Here is a 15002-nt window from a genome sequence, read left to right as displayed (position 1 = left end):
TATTAGCTAGATTAGATTAGCTCATCTGCTCCTGTGACCTTGCCTCCAACATCATTTGAGTATATTCATATTCTAAACATAGAAGTAGAATGATTATTACACAAGAGCTTGTGATCACAGTCGATTATTTTCAGTGTTCGCTCTGAAGGATAGTTATGTGCGAGTGTAGCTGCTGTAGGGAGCTACTGTATTGTTCCAGAATAAAGACAGCTGCCTTTTTGTCTCATTGAACCAGACACAGGCTCTTCTGCACATTGCTGGCAATCTACTGTGGAAATGTGGTGTTTTTTTTGTGTGTGTGTGTGTGTGTGTGTGTGTGTGTGTGTGTGTGTGTGTGTGTGTGTGTGTGTGTGTGTGTGTGAAGGGAGGAAAAACAGGTGTTTGATTTTGAAAAGCCGGTGATTTGCTGCGAGTAGGTGACAGTTCATGTCGTATGTGCAAACACAAGAGTGACTTCACTCTGCCGTTTCTAACTTCTCAACACAAATGTGAACATTTCGGCACATTTCAAAGAGGACATTTCCAATCGTTCCCAGTGATTTCAACACTGGAAATGTTTTCTGATGAGAGGAGGAGGGAAAAAAAAAGAAAAAGTCTTAACATTTCCGTTTTGGTTGGACGGGGGACGATTATAGGGAGGTGACCGAGGCAGGGATTATCTCAGCACATGCTACAATAGCACTACACAAACAGCCTCTGCACATGGGCCTGCCACAGGGCGCTTTGGATGGTAGGACAAAGACAGGGTCTCCCACACATCAATGCAGATCCTCTGTCAGAGTTCGCTAATAAAGACTACAATACCCAGCTGCCAGTAGCAAACTAACCAGGGACCTGGAATTAAAGGTCATTATTTATCCTCATTATGGGAGTTTGCTTTGTTTGACCACTCGGAAGAAGAGAGCCTGTTCTAATTATCACCGTCCTCCTCCCAGTGCTTTTGTGACGATAACTTGGAAGTGGGTTGTTCTGTCACTTCAGTCACTCGGCGGAGATTAATGCATAATAATGGGAGCAATAAAAACATGTCTTAAGTTTTCAAGCTCCTTCCCATTTCACCCTGCATTACTCTCAAGTTCTACGCTCTCTGAAGTCAATTTAACTGTTTTGAAGTTGGGTTGTGACTATGTTGTTGGAATTAATATGGCGTTAGATGGGGGGGGGGGGGCAGTGCGTCTGAGGGCAGTAAACTGAAACAGATGGAGAGAAATGGAGTACAGCATATGATGGCAGGATAAAACAGCCCGAGTGAGGAGGAGAGATAAAAGGATGGCGCGAGAATGAAAGGTGGCGGTGGCGGCAGCGCGGCTGTGAGGCGAACCGAAAGTTAGTTTGTCTGTGATGTTTTAAAATTCTGGAGTGGAAAGTCCCTCCATCTGTTATTGTGGGATGGTTCTAACTCAGTGATTTCTATGATTGGCCTTAATCCTGGCCGAGTGGAGAAGACAGAATGAAGAGCTTAAAGCAGACTGCTCTCACTCTGACAGGCTCCACTGGCTGCTGCTGCTGCTGCTGCTGCTGCTGAGGCTCACTGGTATGCACAGTCTACTGCCCCCTAATGGGTTAACTGCTGCATGACACTGCACTGCTCCACACTACCACAGCGCATAGAGCCACTTTCACAGTCGTGAAATTTTCATGTAACACTCGTCTGTAAGCAGTCACGACACATAGCATTTTTCACCCCAGTCTTCATGCCCCTTGTGTTCTTTGGCAGGGTTTTGTGTCCTCCTATGACAACATGGGCCATAAAAGCAATATTTCCCACTAGATACATCATAAAATTTATAGTATCTCTCACTAAATATAATATGTTGTTGCTGATGTGTCTTCTTCTACTGTGTGTGATTTGTAGTGACGCCGTATGAGTGTCTCTGTTCACTGCAGCCATTGATTGTATTCATTTACTAAAGGTTCTCCTAGAACCTGGAAAGGTTCAGTGACCTCAGCGGAACCATTTTACAGCCGTTTGGTCTCCAAGGTGATTTAAGTGTTGCTCAAGCTTTCGCTGAAGGGTCGTTTGGAACATGTTAAGCACCTCGATTCAAGGCTGCAATCACATGTACAGAATGTGCGCGACGAGTGGTTATTTTATTTTATTTTTTCTCAAGAGGCCCCTCACTCAAAGATGCACATAGTCGGGTCCGCTGTGGAGTGTCCTTCCACATCGCACAGGCGATAGTGTGCGGTGCGTCAAGTGTCGTTTAACTGAATGCACAGTGGAGCGGCCTAACAGGCTGGAGCGAACACACGGGAGGCCCAGTGTCAAGTTGGCGCTCAACACGGCATGACGCCGCCTGTCCCCGGTGTGTTGTCAGTCCCCTTGAAATAACATGACTTTGAGTGATTAAGCTGCTACACTCTGGAACAGAGGAAAGGGAACAGTTGTGATTATTAAAGATCCTAATCGTTTTATTTTCTGCAGTTTTTCTTTGAGACGTCGCCAAGCTGCACGACCTTCTCTTTGGCTCTTTGTCCAATGACACCTGTACTAGTATGTATGCAGTGTTTGCATACACGATGGACTACGTGGTGTGTTGTTTAAGGCTGCAGACCTTGTAAAGGCACTTAACATGCCGTATACGTTACGGAGCTGTGTTCATGATTCTTCCCCCTGACAAATGGGCCCCAACGCGTGACGCATTTTGTGTCAGAGCCTCATCTTCATGTTGTGACTCCACATGTTATATGTACCTGTGTTATTTGCTGTGTTTTGTGAGCCTCTGCTGAGCTTATCTGTGCTGTACTGTGCCGATTTCACTACGCTCATCCAGTGCTCTAAGCTGCTTGGGCTCCAGCCACCAACACACAGATGATATATCCCTGCCCTCCTCCTTCCCACATCTCTCACTCTGATTCATTGGGTGTTTGTGTTGCCCATCCATCCGCGCCAACACAAAGGAAGGAAAGACACACGATGACACATGGCTGTTTTGGAGCACAGGGACCCCATTAAACTGCTCGGAAAGAGATAGGGTCCCAGGGAAATGGAGGCCTAAAAGGAGCAGAGGGGGGAAGACAATGGAGGGAGTCGGCAGGTGAAGGAACAGAGCTTAAAAAAATAAATAAATAAATGTGTGTGGGCTACTCAGTGGGAGAGAAATTGATTTTCCAAAGGGACAAAGTAGAGATTCTTACTGACAGATTAAATGCTGAGAATAAGGCTGCACCCAAGGGGAGAGGGACAGGGAAGCTGTATCATAGTTCATGACAGAGAGTTGACTGATTGAAAGTTTTCTGAAAATAATAAATAAATGCAACAGTGCCACAGAAGAGTACGACGTGGTATGGTGAAGTCAGATTCATGTTTGGCTGTTTAGAATGTATCCCAAATTGAAAAAAAATGCAGTGTTGCTCATTTCGCCGAGAGATTATGACTGTGGCGCTGGCCTTTAGCAAGGCTGACCCTCTCAAATGAAAAGACTCACAATTACTGCCTTTTCTAATTAACTCTTTGGTCGTAATTTCAGCGAGGCAATTAGATCCACATTTCATCATCATTATTATTATTATTTCCGTTGCCTTTTGTCTCATTAGGAAATGAATCAAATCTTATCAAAGTTATTTAAGGCTCGTTCAGGTGATTAAAAGCACAACGCCACAGACCCCGAGGAGTAAAGCCAATCCACGTGTTCTCCTATGATGTGCCACAAGTTAGCCAGTGAAAACAAATTATGTACACCAGGGGTGTCAAACTGGTGGTCCGGAGGCCACATGTGGCCCTCCAGTCGATAACATGCGGCCCGCCCACCACTGTGTGAGGTGATGGAATAGAGACAGAATATAAGACTAAATGTATTTTCCGGCAATATTTTTATAATAGTAATAAGACATTGGGTTGTAATCATTGCTTTATTAAATGTATTACACTCAACATGAAATTACATATATTTAAGTTGTTTTAATCACAGTTATCCTCGTCATTATTTGCTAAGTTTTCTATTTAATCCTCCGTTTGATTGTGAATCATTTTATATCAAAACAAGCACTTTTACTTTGCAATTCTGTCTAATATCATAATGAATATCTTATATTGCCCACCGGCTACTAAATAGTTGTTTGTTCCACTTTTTTTCCTCTATGTCGGCCCCTGTTTGACCAGACTAGATGCTCATTGGCCCCCAGGTCATTTGAGTTTGACACCCCTGATGTATACACTTCAAACCATCATGCTCCACTTATGTCCCTGTGCTCCATGCATATAGAACCTGGAATGATGTTGGGAGCCATGGAGTGAGTGAGGGGGAGGACTGCAGGGATGAGGTGGATGGAGCTCCCAATAGAAATGGGACAGTGCCTCTTTAATGAGAGTGTATGTCTTGTGTGGTTTTGGTAGGGGAGCTGGAGACTGTGTTGTGGCTCCACAAATGAATGAGCTCTGATGGTAAAATGGGTCTAAATAGGGTTAGTAGTCTTAACAGTGCTGGGATTGTACGTCTAATCACACTTGTGTGACAGGAACAAGGTCACCCTCTAGAGGCCTGTGGAAACTGGAAATATTGAACACAGGAGGACAGGAGGACAGGAAACACTGTACTCTACACTGTACTTGCCACTTAAATGACATCCATGTGAGAAGCCTATATACACTAAGCTTCAGACTGAAGATAAACCTTGTGTTTATTGGTGGTTGGTATTAGGCTCAGTCAGAAGTGTATTAGTTCAGAAGTGACACTCATTTTTGTAACTAATATCCACACTTACCAGTCACTACTTTAGATATTATGTGTATCTAATAAAGAGGTCACTGTTGCTGTAGTCCATCACGCATACCTTGGTTGTAACAAGTGGTTATTTAAGTTACTGTTGCTTTAATATCACACTATTTTCAGCTAGAGAAGTCTTTTTTTGGACTGTTTACTGTAAACCTTACTGAAGGCTGTGCATGAAAATCACAGCTGATTAGCAGTTTGTTAAATACTGAGTCCAGCACATCTGGCACCAACAACCACATCATGTTCTACATCACTTAAATCCTCTTTCTTCTTCGTTCTGATGTTCAGTTTAAACTTCAGCAGTTCATCCTCGCCACGTCTACATGCATTAATGTGCTGAGTCGCTGCCATGTGATTAGCAGATGAGATGTTTGTGTTATTAAAACAGTCGAGTGAACGACAGAGAAATGGACGCTGAGTGCGTTTCTTATGGAAATGAATCTGCAACTTCAAAATCTGTCTTGATTTGGAGGAGAAGAATGGAGATGGATTTACCTCAGTCAAAGATAATGATCTCTGCATTGGGTTGTTGGTATTGCTCAGCTGTCAGTCAACATCATCAACAAATTATACCTCAGAAATATGACGAAACATTTTCAGTTTATGGTCTTTAGATTTTGTTCATTTCCTTGGTCCTCTGAATTGATGTGTTTATTTCCAACTCCTCTGTTTGTTGTAAGGAGCAAGGTCGCTGGCCTTGTCTGTCTGCCTGTCTGTCTGTCTGTCCGTCCTCCTGACCCCTGACACTCAAACTGTTTCTTCTTCTGTGTTTTCTTGTAGAAACTGGCCAGGGAGGCGGAGTTGCTTCAGAGGGAGCACGTATGGCAAGACGGTGTAACGGTAAAGTGGGACATCCGCTCTTCTTCTTCTTCTTCTTCCTTACCAGAGACATCTCTCGTCTTTTTTTTTTTCTCCTTTCCAGGCAAACGACTTAGTCTACACTTCATCCACCAATTTCCCTTCAGTAACTTTAATGACAATGTGATCAGCATCACAGAGACGAGGAAAAAAAAAAAAAAAGAACATGTACAAACGCACAGATGCATGTGCACTGTAAGTTCATTTTAATGGGCTTCAGTATTATCTCTGGAACTTTCCATCTCTTTTTTTTCCCAGAGGACACTGCGAGTTGGACTGTGTATTCTCGGGAGTCTGATCTTTAAAAAAAATTAGAGATCCGCTATTCAAATCTAAAAAAAAAGGTGAAAATTGTATAACTGTTTGCGAGCCACCGTGCTCCACTGATTATCACATTTGCAGACACTTAAACGCTCTATAAACACGCATGCATACTGATGCACACACACACACACACACACACACACACACGTATAGCCTCACCCGACAGATACACATGAACATTCCCCACTGTCATATCCTCTGTCTCCAGGGAGACGAGCTCGCTGTCATGGTACACTTCCCACAAATGGATTTTTAACCCCGCTTCTCCTGGGGGATATTTGAGAGAAAGCTTTAACTGATATAAAATGAATAATTATGAGCCCTACTTCTCTACAAAGTCCATTTTTATTCATGGTTGCTTACACTCTGAAGCTGTAGTCATGGGGTGGCTGTGGCTGCATACCCCCCACCCCCTCCCCTCCCGCCCTCCCTCCTACCATCCCTGCTGGTCTGTGGTGAGAGCTGCAGTCTGTCTGTCCCTTCATCTCCGTCTCGAGGGCGGCCGACGCCTGCCTCTTCCTGCCCAGCTCTGATGCACCTCAGTCGGATGTGTAACCATGCAGGACATGGAGCCTGGGTCACAGTGACCACACACACACCACACCTGTTCATAAGTAGCTGCATCCTCCAATATAGCATCAATACCTCCTCAGGTGGAAAAGCCAACAATCTACCTGCCCCCCACCACCACCACCACCCTCCTTGTTTCCCCCTCAGCTTCAGCTCTTTCTCTTCTCTGTCTCTTGTATTTTCACCCCTGTTTCCGTCTAATCATCAGCGTCAGTGCCACCTTCACCCCCCCCCCCCCCACACACACCTCCATCACGCTCATGTGCCATTTTCCTTATCTGCACGTGCCTTTAATCAGGCGTGAAAGCTGTTGGACTATATCATACTGTTGCAAATACGGCAAATGAATCTTAATGGTGCTCCTGAATTAATAATGCATTGGAGCTGATTTCATTTGCCTTTATTATTAGGGCCAGGTAATGAATCTCAGCAGGGGTGACTGTGGAGTCATTCAAAACAAGGGGAGGGGCAGGGGGAGGTAGGTATTCCACAGACTTTCACAAAAAAAAAGGTTTCTGTTTGTAGATTTGGTGCTTTCCTATTTTTTATTTTTTTTATTTTGTCTGAACGCTGACTGACACTCTAATTAGATTAGGGCTGCACGCTTTTCGGGCGTATTAGATGAAAAGCATTTCATCTTTGAGAGCAGTTTGTCAAATCAATAGAAAAAAGGTGTGCAGGAGTGTGTGATTTGATGGTGTGTGTGTGCGTGTTTGTACTTGTTACCTCTTTAGGTGACATTGTCGGGACCAGTGTACTCCTCATGGAGTCCAAAACCTGGTTCTAATGAGGAAGAACCTCATTTGTGAGGAACTGATGGTTAAGGTTAGGGATAACACTCTGTTTAGCCTTTCCAAATAAGTATGTGTGTGTGTGTGTGCTTGTGTGTTCTCTCACACTCTGATGTAATTTGGTAAAGCATAATGTTGTGTGTGTGTGTGTGTGTGTGTGTGTCAGCGAGTGTGGGTGTTTCATTTTTATACGCGACGCTCATTAACGGGAGGTTGTGTACCTGGCCCGGCCCAGATGGTCAGAAACATGACTACAAATAAATGCTAATGTTGTTTTGTTTGTGTCTCGTATGTGGAAGTGTGCTAAAAAGTTTCCCCATATCAAAGAGCTGCCCCCTGGTGGCCGAAATCCAGACATAAAAACATGTAAGGAGAGAGAAAAGAGGAAAAAAAGAAAAAAAGACAAGGTTTTGTCAGCTTCAGCAATTTGGCAGATTTGTGAAATTTCATTATTATCTTCCATCATACAGAGACAGAAGATGATGACCACTGTCATTTATCTGAAGGATGTTGGGAACAGAGAAACGGGGGTGGAGATTTTGTTGATTGGAGTAAGATATGAGGATGTGCCTGCGTGTGTGTGTGTATGTCTGTACTTGTAGTTATATTGTAAGGTCCTAAACACTTTAAAAAAAAAAATGTATATATCTTTGTGGAGACATTTTGTCTGAAAACCACAACCATATTGTAATGTCCATATAAGGAGTTGTGTATTATTCCCACAGTAATGCACCATGTGTGTGCCGTGTGATCGCTAAGGGTTAAAGGGCGTTTTCAGGGTTAAGACCTGGTTTGAGGGCTAGGTTAAGGGTTAAGGTGAGACACTTGGTGGTGGTTAAGGTCAGGGTAAGGGGCTAGGGAATGCATTATGTCCTCACTAAGATATCTCAACAGGTTTGTGTGTATGATGTGATTTGGAAAAGCATAATGTTGTGTGTGTGTGTGTTTGTCAGGTATTTATTTTTGATATGTGTTTATTAACGACAGGTTGTGTACCTGGCCCAGCCCATCTGCTCGCTTCGCCAAAGTGGTGACATCATAGGAACTGAATGACACGCCTGTTTCCTCACAGCGGCTGCCATCGCAGCTGTTACCGTAGCAATGGGAAGACCTCACTCTTTTTCTCTTTCTCGCTTCTCCTCACACACACACACACACACACACACTCGCTGGTTTTCCCGGTGTAACCGCAGAGCCAGTTTTCTGACCGGCCCGACTGCTGGACATTATCGATGTCAAAATGTTGATTGTAACAACTGTTGTGATGGTCGTTGGGGGTTTTAAATCCATTGCAATGAAATGGTGTGTGAAATGGACATTAAAGTGTTGGATTGCCGCTGATTTCTCAAGGTCAGGTGCCCATCCCAGTGCGACACTCAGCCATTGTGTTGGCAAGAGAGACATTTCAGTATGGCTTTGCAATTCTCATCGGAAACCAGGTACAACCTGCAACTTTGGAGTCAAATAGCAAAAAAACTCTTTTTGTTTCGTAAACAGGAAATTGGCAGCCAAACCTTTCTAACGCATCAGCATAAAGCTCATTTCTAATTTTTAGTATTCCATAATAATTTCACGATCTAATCCTAGACCCCAGCCACATACACAAGGAGGAAATGCAAAATGGTGCCTTTCCAGAGAGAGTGCTTGTGATATTCTTACCTGGCTGTGTGTCAGTTCATGATGCTCTACAGCTCCAAATAGTTTCACCACCGCTGTTTAACTTACATTGACAGTAATAAAGTCCAGCTCGGCTCAACAACACCGACTGTTAATCCATTTGCTGGATTTATTTGACTAATTGATGAGTTAACTTAAGCTGAAACATCACAGAAATGATCGTATTAATGTCACTTCGTAAGATTGAGTGCACTCTTGCGGATACAATTTTGAAGATTCAGTGCGCATAAAAGAGCAGACCATATATATATCTATGTAAAAAATAGTAAAGCATATTATTATTTCTTAATTAAGATGTCAAATTATACTTATTTACTTGTTTACTTATTCCTGTATAGAAAGAATAGTTATAAAAAGGGTATAAAAAGGTGAATTCAGTTTATTTGGCAAATAAATAACAGTACTGTTTTACTTGGTTTAGCACGCGTGTGATTAATCATGCTGATGTTAACACAGTAGTTAGCTGGTCAACAAAGCTTATCATGAGGGCATTAAAACAAAACCCTCACAACTGCATCATCATCATCATCATCATCAGAAGTGCTCCTCCACGGCGCACACGGCAAACCAATTATATTTCATTTAGTCGTAGTTATTTTTGTTTTAACAACGGATCAAACATGACACGGAAATGTGAAAGGGAACAAAACCCACAGAGAAGTATGCTATTTTAGCTCATTGTTCTCATTCTCCTTATGTATTCATTTATTTATTTGTTTTGTACTCCGATGACTTTCATAGCTCTCTTTTTTTTTTTTTGTTCCAGCAGGCAGCTGTTCAGCATAGTGAGAAAGCGCTAAAAAAGCTATAGATGGTGGAACATAGGGAACAATTTAACTGCTAAAGAGCCAGTTATTTCCCTCAGGAGGCAGTGGGACTGAAAACAGAGGTAAAAGGAGAGCGGATGTTGGACTTAATTTGCCAGGTGGCCAGAAACATGACACATAAATAAAAAATAATGTTGCTCTGTGTCTGTTGGATGTGAAAATTGGGAAACGGTTTAACTTAAAGTGCTAAAGAGTCCACCAAATCCTATAGCTGCCACCAGGGGGCAAAAATCAAGTCATTGCGTGTTGAAATATTAGCTACTATTGACTCTTAAACTACAGTTTGAGACTGAAAAATAAGATTGTTAAAAAAAATGGCATCAATAATATACAATCAATAATACATTACAAGCAACAGTATTACCAGTCAGTTGCCTTATCACTCACCTGCTCTCACACAGAGACAACTGCCGTCACTTATCTGACATTTAACACCACATGCAACACGTTGGAACAGAGGAAAAAAAAAGATGGGATGATAAAAAGACAGAGATTGTGTAGATTGGAGGAAGACATGTACTTTCCATCAGATTGTGATGTGGCAGCTGCTGTACGTTTGAAATGCATTAGTGCTAATAGCTGTGCCATTAGGGGAGAGAGAGAGGCACTCTGTTGATGGGCTGCAGTGATGAAACCAGGGAGAGGGCGGGGGGGAGGGGGGGTGACAGAGGGAGAGGGAGAGCGGTGTAAGTGAAAAAGCAAGTGAGGGAGGGAAGAAGGTATAAGAGACGGAGAAAACGGGAAACAGAGATGGAGCCATCTTCCAGGCCATTTACTGCAATCATCACTCTCTAATCAATCAAGCCTTTCATCATAGGACAACACAATCTCTGCTTCTCTTTGTCTTCTTCTCACTCTGCCTCCGTCTCTCCTCATCTGCTCTCAAACACCCACTCGCATACATAACACAGTGGCGTTCACATGACCCGTTTCTTGTTCTCCACGCATGTGTGATCATCTGAGTTTCTCTCGCACCTGTGCAACACATGCACACAATGTTCCGCTCCCCGAGTCTTAATTGCCTTTACTGTCCTGCGTCAGCTTTTACCCTATATACTTTGAATTCTGTTTAATTTAATTCTGTAAATGACCAACAATGTCGGTGGTAGTTTTGTTTTGCTGATATTTCAACAATCTTAAAAACTGCAAGGGTGTGTTCACTTGACCAAGTTCAGCTCTTTGCGTTAGGCTTTTATTTGAGATAATTGGCCCTTCACTTGAAATGAGTGAAGCTCATTGTGGCAACTCTCAGACTAGCCCTGACAGTTAGCAGCTCCATTAGCCACAGAATATATTAGTGTTATGAGGTGACGTGGACAGATTCAAGTTCAGATTTTAGTAGACATTAATGAAGGGAAACCGAAATCCAATTTTGTTTCATCAATGTCTTTGCTTTTTCGCAAATGTTACCCAACATTATCAGGGAAGCAATAGCCCAGATATTTTCCTTCAGAGCGAATTCAGAGCGTCTTCGCTCCCATTACTGTAGCGCTGCAATAATAACTGCAATAAGTAGCTAGCTGTGAGTCATATCTGCAAGCGATGATACTAGTTTTCTATTTTATTCACTGACCATCATGGGCCTGCATTTTATGCGTTTCCTGAGCGACAACAGCTAGAACCTAACGGCGGGAAAAAAACATCCATTAAATCTAAAAAAAGGAATAGGAGGAGGGTGATATAGCTATGTGAGTTCTTATTAAATGCTTATTTCAAACACTGATAAGCATAGCCATGTTGTATAATCACAAATAAATTGCATCTATTTTCATTGTGAGCAGGTGTTTTTTTTTCCCTTTTTTTTCTATTTTACTACCTTATGGCCGCGCCGAGACCGAGTGCTCGCAGCCTGCCGAGCACGTAATGGAACACATAAACAGTATTATCACTGAATCCTGAGCCACACAACGGACTTCCATCTGTTTGCCACTAGAAGGGAAAGAAACGAGAAAGGGTGTATGTGGAATGACATTCCTAGGTTGGTAACTGCACGTGGATTCAGTTCTGTAACAGAGGCTAACGCGCGCATGGCAACAAAACTTGTCGGAGACGTGACTCGTGCTGAGAATGTATGTGTGGCGTGTTAGAAGTCCGATTTGCATGTAGCTTTGTATTAGAATAGTCAGTCATCAGTCATCATCTACCGCTTTATTTTTTGCTGTGCCAATCTCAGCTACATCGGGCGATAGGCGGGGTACACCCTGGACAGTTCGCCAGTCCATCGCAGGGCCACACACAGATAGAGACAAACAACCAATCACTCTCACACTCACTCCTATGGTCAATTTAGAGTGTCCAATTTACCTATCCCCACATTGCATGTTTTTGGACTGTGGGAGGAAGCCGGAGAACCCGGAGAGAACCCACGCACACACAGGGAGAACATGCAAACTCCATGCAGAAAGGCCCTTGTTCCAACCGGGGCTCGAACCCGGGTCTTCTCGCTGCAAGGCGAGAGTGCTAACCACTTAACCACCGTGTGGCCCTTTATATTTATTAGAATAGTATTTTTGAAAAAGTGGGCTTCCCACCAAATATCTTCATTCTTTTCTTTGTTACGTGTCCACCAGTGACACTTGGTCCGAGCCTTGAGACTGCAACGCTAATTCCCACTCATAGGGGGCGGGACCTCATTCCCAGAATGTAAACAGTGTCCGCCATCCAACAGTTACGCTAACAGGACCAAGTGTCACTGGTCCTGTTGAAGAAAGAATGAAGATATTTCTCTAGCCCTATTCTCATAATACAAAGCTAAATTCAAAATATTCCTTTAAGTCAAACCTTGTATTAAATAAGCATTTTGACAGCAGCTTCTTGTTCTTCCATCCATCAGTTTTCCTCTCTTCTGATGCCATCCCTCATTTAACTGCTGCTCGGCTGCTGACCGCTTTGATCAGGCCTGTGGTTGCTGTGGTGACCCACAGTTTGGTAATTTCAGCTCCTTAATTGCAGACTGCTGTAATTTATTTAAGTGGTTCTCTCCAAGGTAGAAATGTCCTTTTCTTTCTGTCCCCTCCCCCCCCCCACCCCTCCTTCACTACTTCAACTATTTTTCCCTCCATCTCCCCTTCTGTTTTTTTCTCATCTCACCGTAATGTTTCTTGGCTGCTTCAACAGAAACCTCTTGAAAACCCCATGCTGTTCTACACTTGATTATAGAGGAACACTGACAAAAGTATAATATGACGCAGAGTAGGCAGCACTGCAGGAACAGGTAATGGCAGACTGTGTTCAGGTGTACACACCTTCAGTCTGCACGGGTTTGGCCAAATCTAATGCAGCTCGCTAACCAGAGAGAGAGGCACGGTTCACAGAGCAGCCCCCGTGTCTAAATCCCTCTGATCGATTCCCTTGCCTCACAGGAGATTGGAATCGATAGTCAGAGAAATCCATTGAGTCATACACTACAGACCATGATTTTCACATTTCACCAATATGGCTGACACCCATGAAATGTTATTTCAAAGGATAAAACCTGCAGTTCTGGTCCAGGCATGGTCAAGGAGAGAAAAGCAAAAAGCATAAATTACTGTGTATTATTTTTCAGTACTTTTACATTTTAGCCTGATATACAGTGTTGCCGTGTAGATTCAATAATTAGGTCATAAATTACTACATTTATCGACGGAAAATTCAATTCAAATCATTTAAATTTTTGGCCCTTTTCTGCCTTTTTTCATTTGTTTAAGGTTTTAAGTTATTTGAGGACAACTCAGTTTGCTCTAATGATTGGCATTTTCCATTATTATCAGGAGTTTTATTTGAACCTAAATCAATTTATCTTAAACAGTTGACAGCTGCAGCCCAACATCTTTTCATCCCTTTTCCAATTTAAAGGCATGTCTTAAATGAACACTTGATGTCTGAGGGTATTTTTTTCTGGGACAATGTAAAATCTCTGCAGGTGTGGCTTCATTGGCGGGAAAGACGCACGTTTGGTATATTCTGTCCTCGTTGTCCTTGGTGCCTGTCTGCACAGATCTTAAAAGCTCCCCCTTTTGTCATTTGAATGTGCAAATCATTGTGAGGGACAGCAAGGCATCTGATGGAAATGATTATGGGGTCGAAAATAACAGGTTTCCTTTGTCCGGCGTTGATTGTTGATTGGACACTCAGAGCCGGTCTGCATGGAGAAGCGTGGTGACTTCACGACTCGTAACAGTGGTGGAGATGGCTGGAAAAAGAAGATCAGTCAAATGAAATCAAAGAATTTAAAATTTGGATTGGAATCTTGAGGATTTTTGACCCCCCCCCCCCCCCCCCGACGATCAGATTGAGGCCTTGATGGGGAGGCGTTGGCATGTGTGTGTCATGTCGGATAGGCTTCTTATCTGGCACTGTGTCCATGCATTGTGGCGATGCTATCAGTTTTAAAAACCTTTCTCCTCAATGGGGACCTGTCAGCCGACAATGGCAAGCAGCATTACCCAGAGTGCATAGGGACAAAGAGGTTTTTTATCGCCGGCCTGGAATATTCAGACTGATTTAACTCCTCTTACCAAGTGGGATTGTGGAATTGTGAAGAAAGAGAAGGATTCTGTGACCTGTGCACAGGTGACGTGATGTTTACTAATGGAGATTTATAGAAAGCAGCAATCGCAGATTCATGGGCTAAATGGGGGCATGTAAAAAAAATGTTTTTTTAAATCATTTACTTTTAATTTAGACTTCTCTCCTCCCTCATTACAGCTATCTCTTGCGCGCCGCCCTATCTTCTCGAGTCTTTGAAGTGAGTGTGCAGTTGGGAGGAGGCATGGTGATCTGTCTGAAGAGCAGCGAGACACTGATGAGATGTGCATGGAGAATGCCATTCACTTTGCTGAATTTGCACTGTGTATTGGGGCTTTAATCCGGGGGCACATTTGTTTATTGGCATACAAATGAACATCTGCATGGAGCTATGCTTTGACGCCATGGTCTCGGCAAACTCCCTAATCATTTAAAAGCCTGGGGATGCAGAGAGAGAGGGGGGAGGGGGGGAGGGAGGGAGGGAGACAGCCCCGCCCAAGGCCTCCATCATGCACTCCTTTATCTGAATTTCACTCTTACTCCCTGCTCTCTCTCTCCCTCCCTCCTTTTTCCAGGCCAACACTTTAATTTCCAGTTTGCTGTTTGACTCTCTATTGACTTGACATTATAAAGAGGCATGTTTGTAACCTTCAGTGGTTAAAACAGCAGCCATTTCTCATACCGGACACCTCAAACAGCCCTTGATGCATTTGTCCGTTTGTGTCCGTTTG

At 43.2% G+C, this 15002-nt stretch overlaps 1 protein-coding gene across 3 annotated transcripts in view; it reads left to right on the top strand.

Moving 5' to 3' along the window:
- Positions 1 to 15002, top strand: part of cacna2d2a (calcium channel, voltage-dependent, alpha 2/delta subunit 2a) — a 139452-nt gene that overhangs the window by 61291 nt on the left and 63159 nt on the right. For all 3 annotated transcript variants that reach the window (XM_058630778.1, XM_058630777.1, XM_058630779.1), the window contains exon 4: positions 5496 to 5555. In XM_058630778.1, the coding sequence (XP_058486761.1) occupies positions 5496 to 5555 (60 nt within the window). The remainder of the gene's footprint in view (positions 1 to 5495; positions 5556 to 15002) is intronic.

This window comes from Solea solea, chromosome 6 (assembly GCF_958295425.1).
Source record: "Solea solea chromosome 6, fSolSol10.1, whole genome shotgun sequence".
NCBI lineage: Eukaryota > Metazoa > Chordata > Actinopteri > Pleuronectiformes > Soleidae > Solea > Solea solea.
This window is presented reverse-complemented; position numbering and strand designations above follow the sequence as displayed.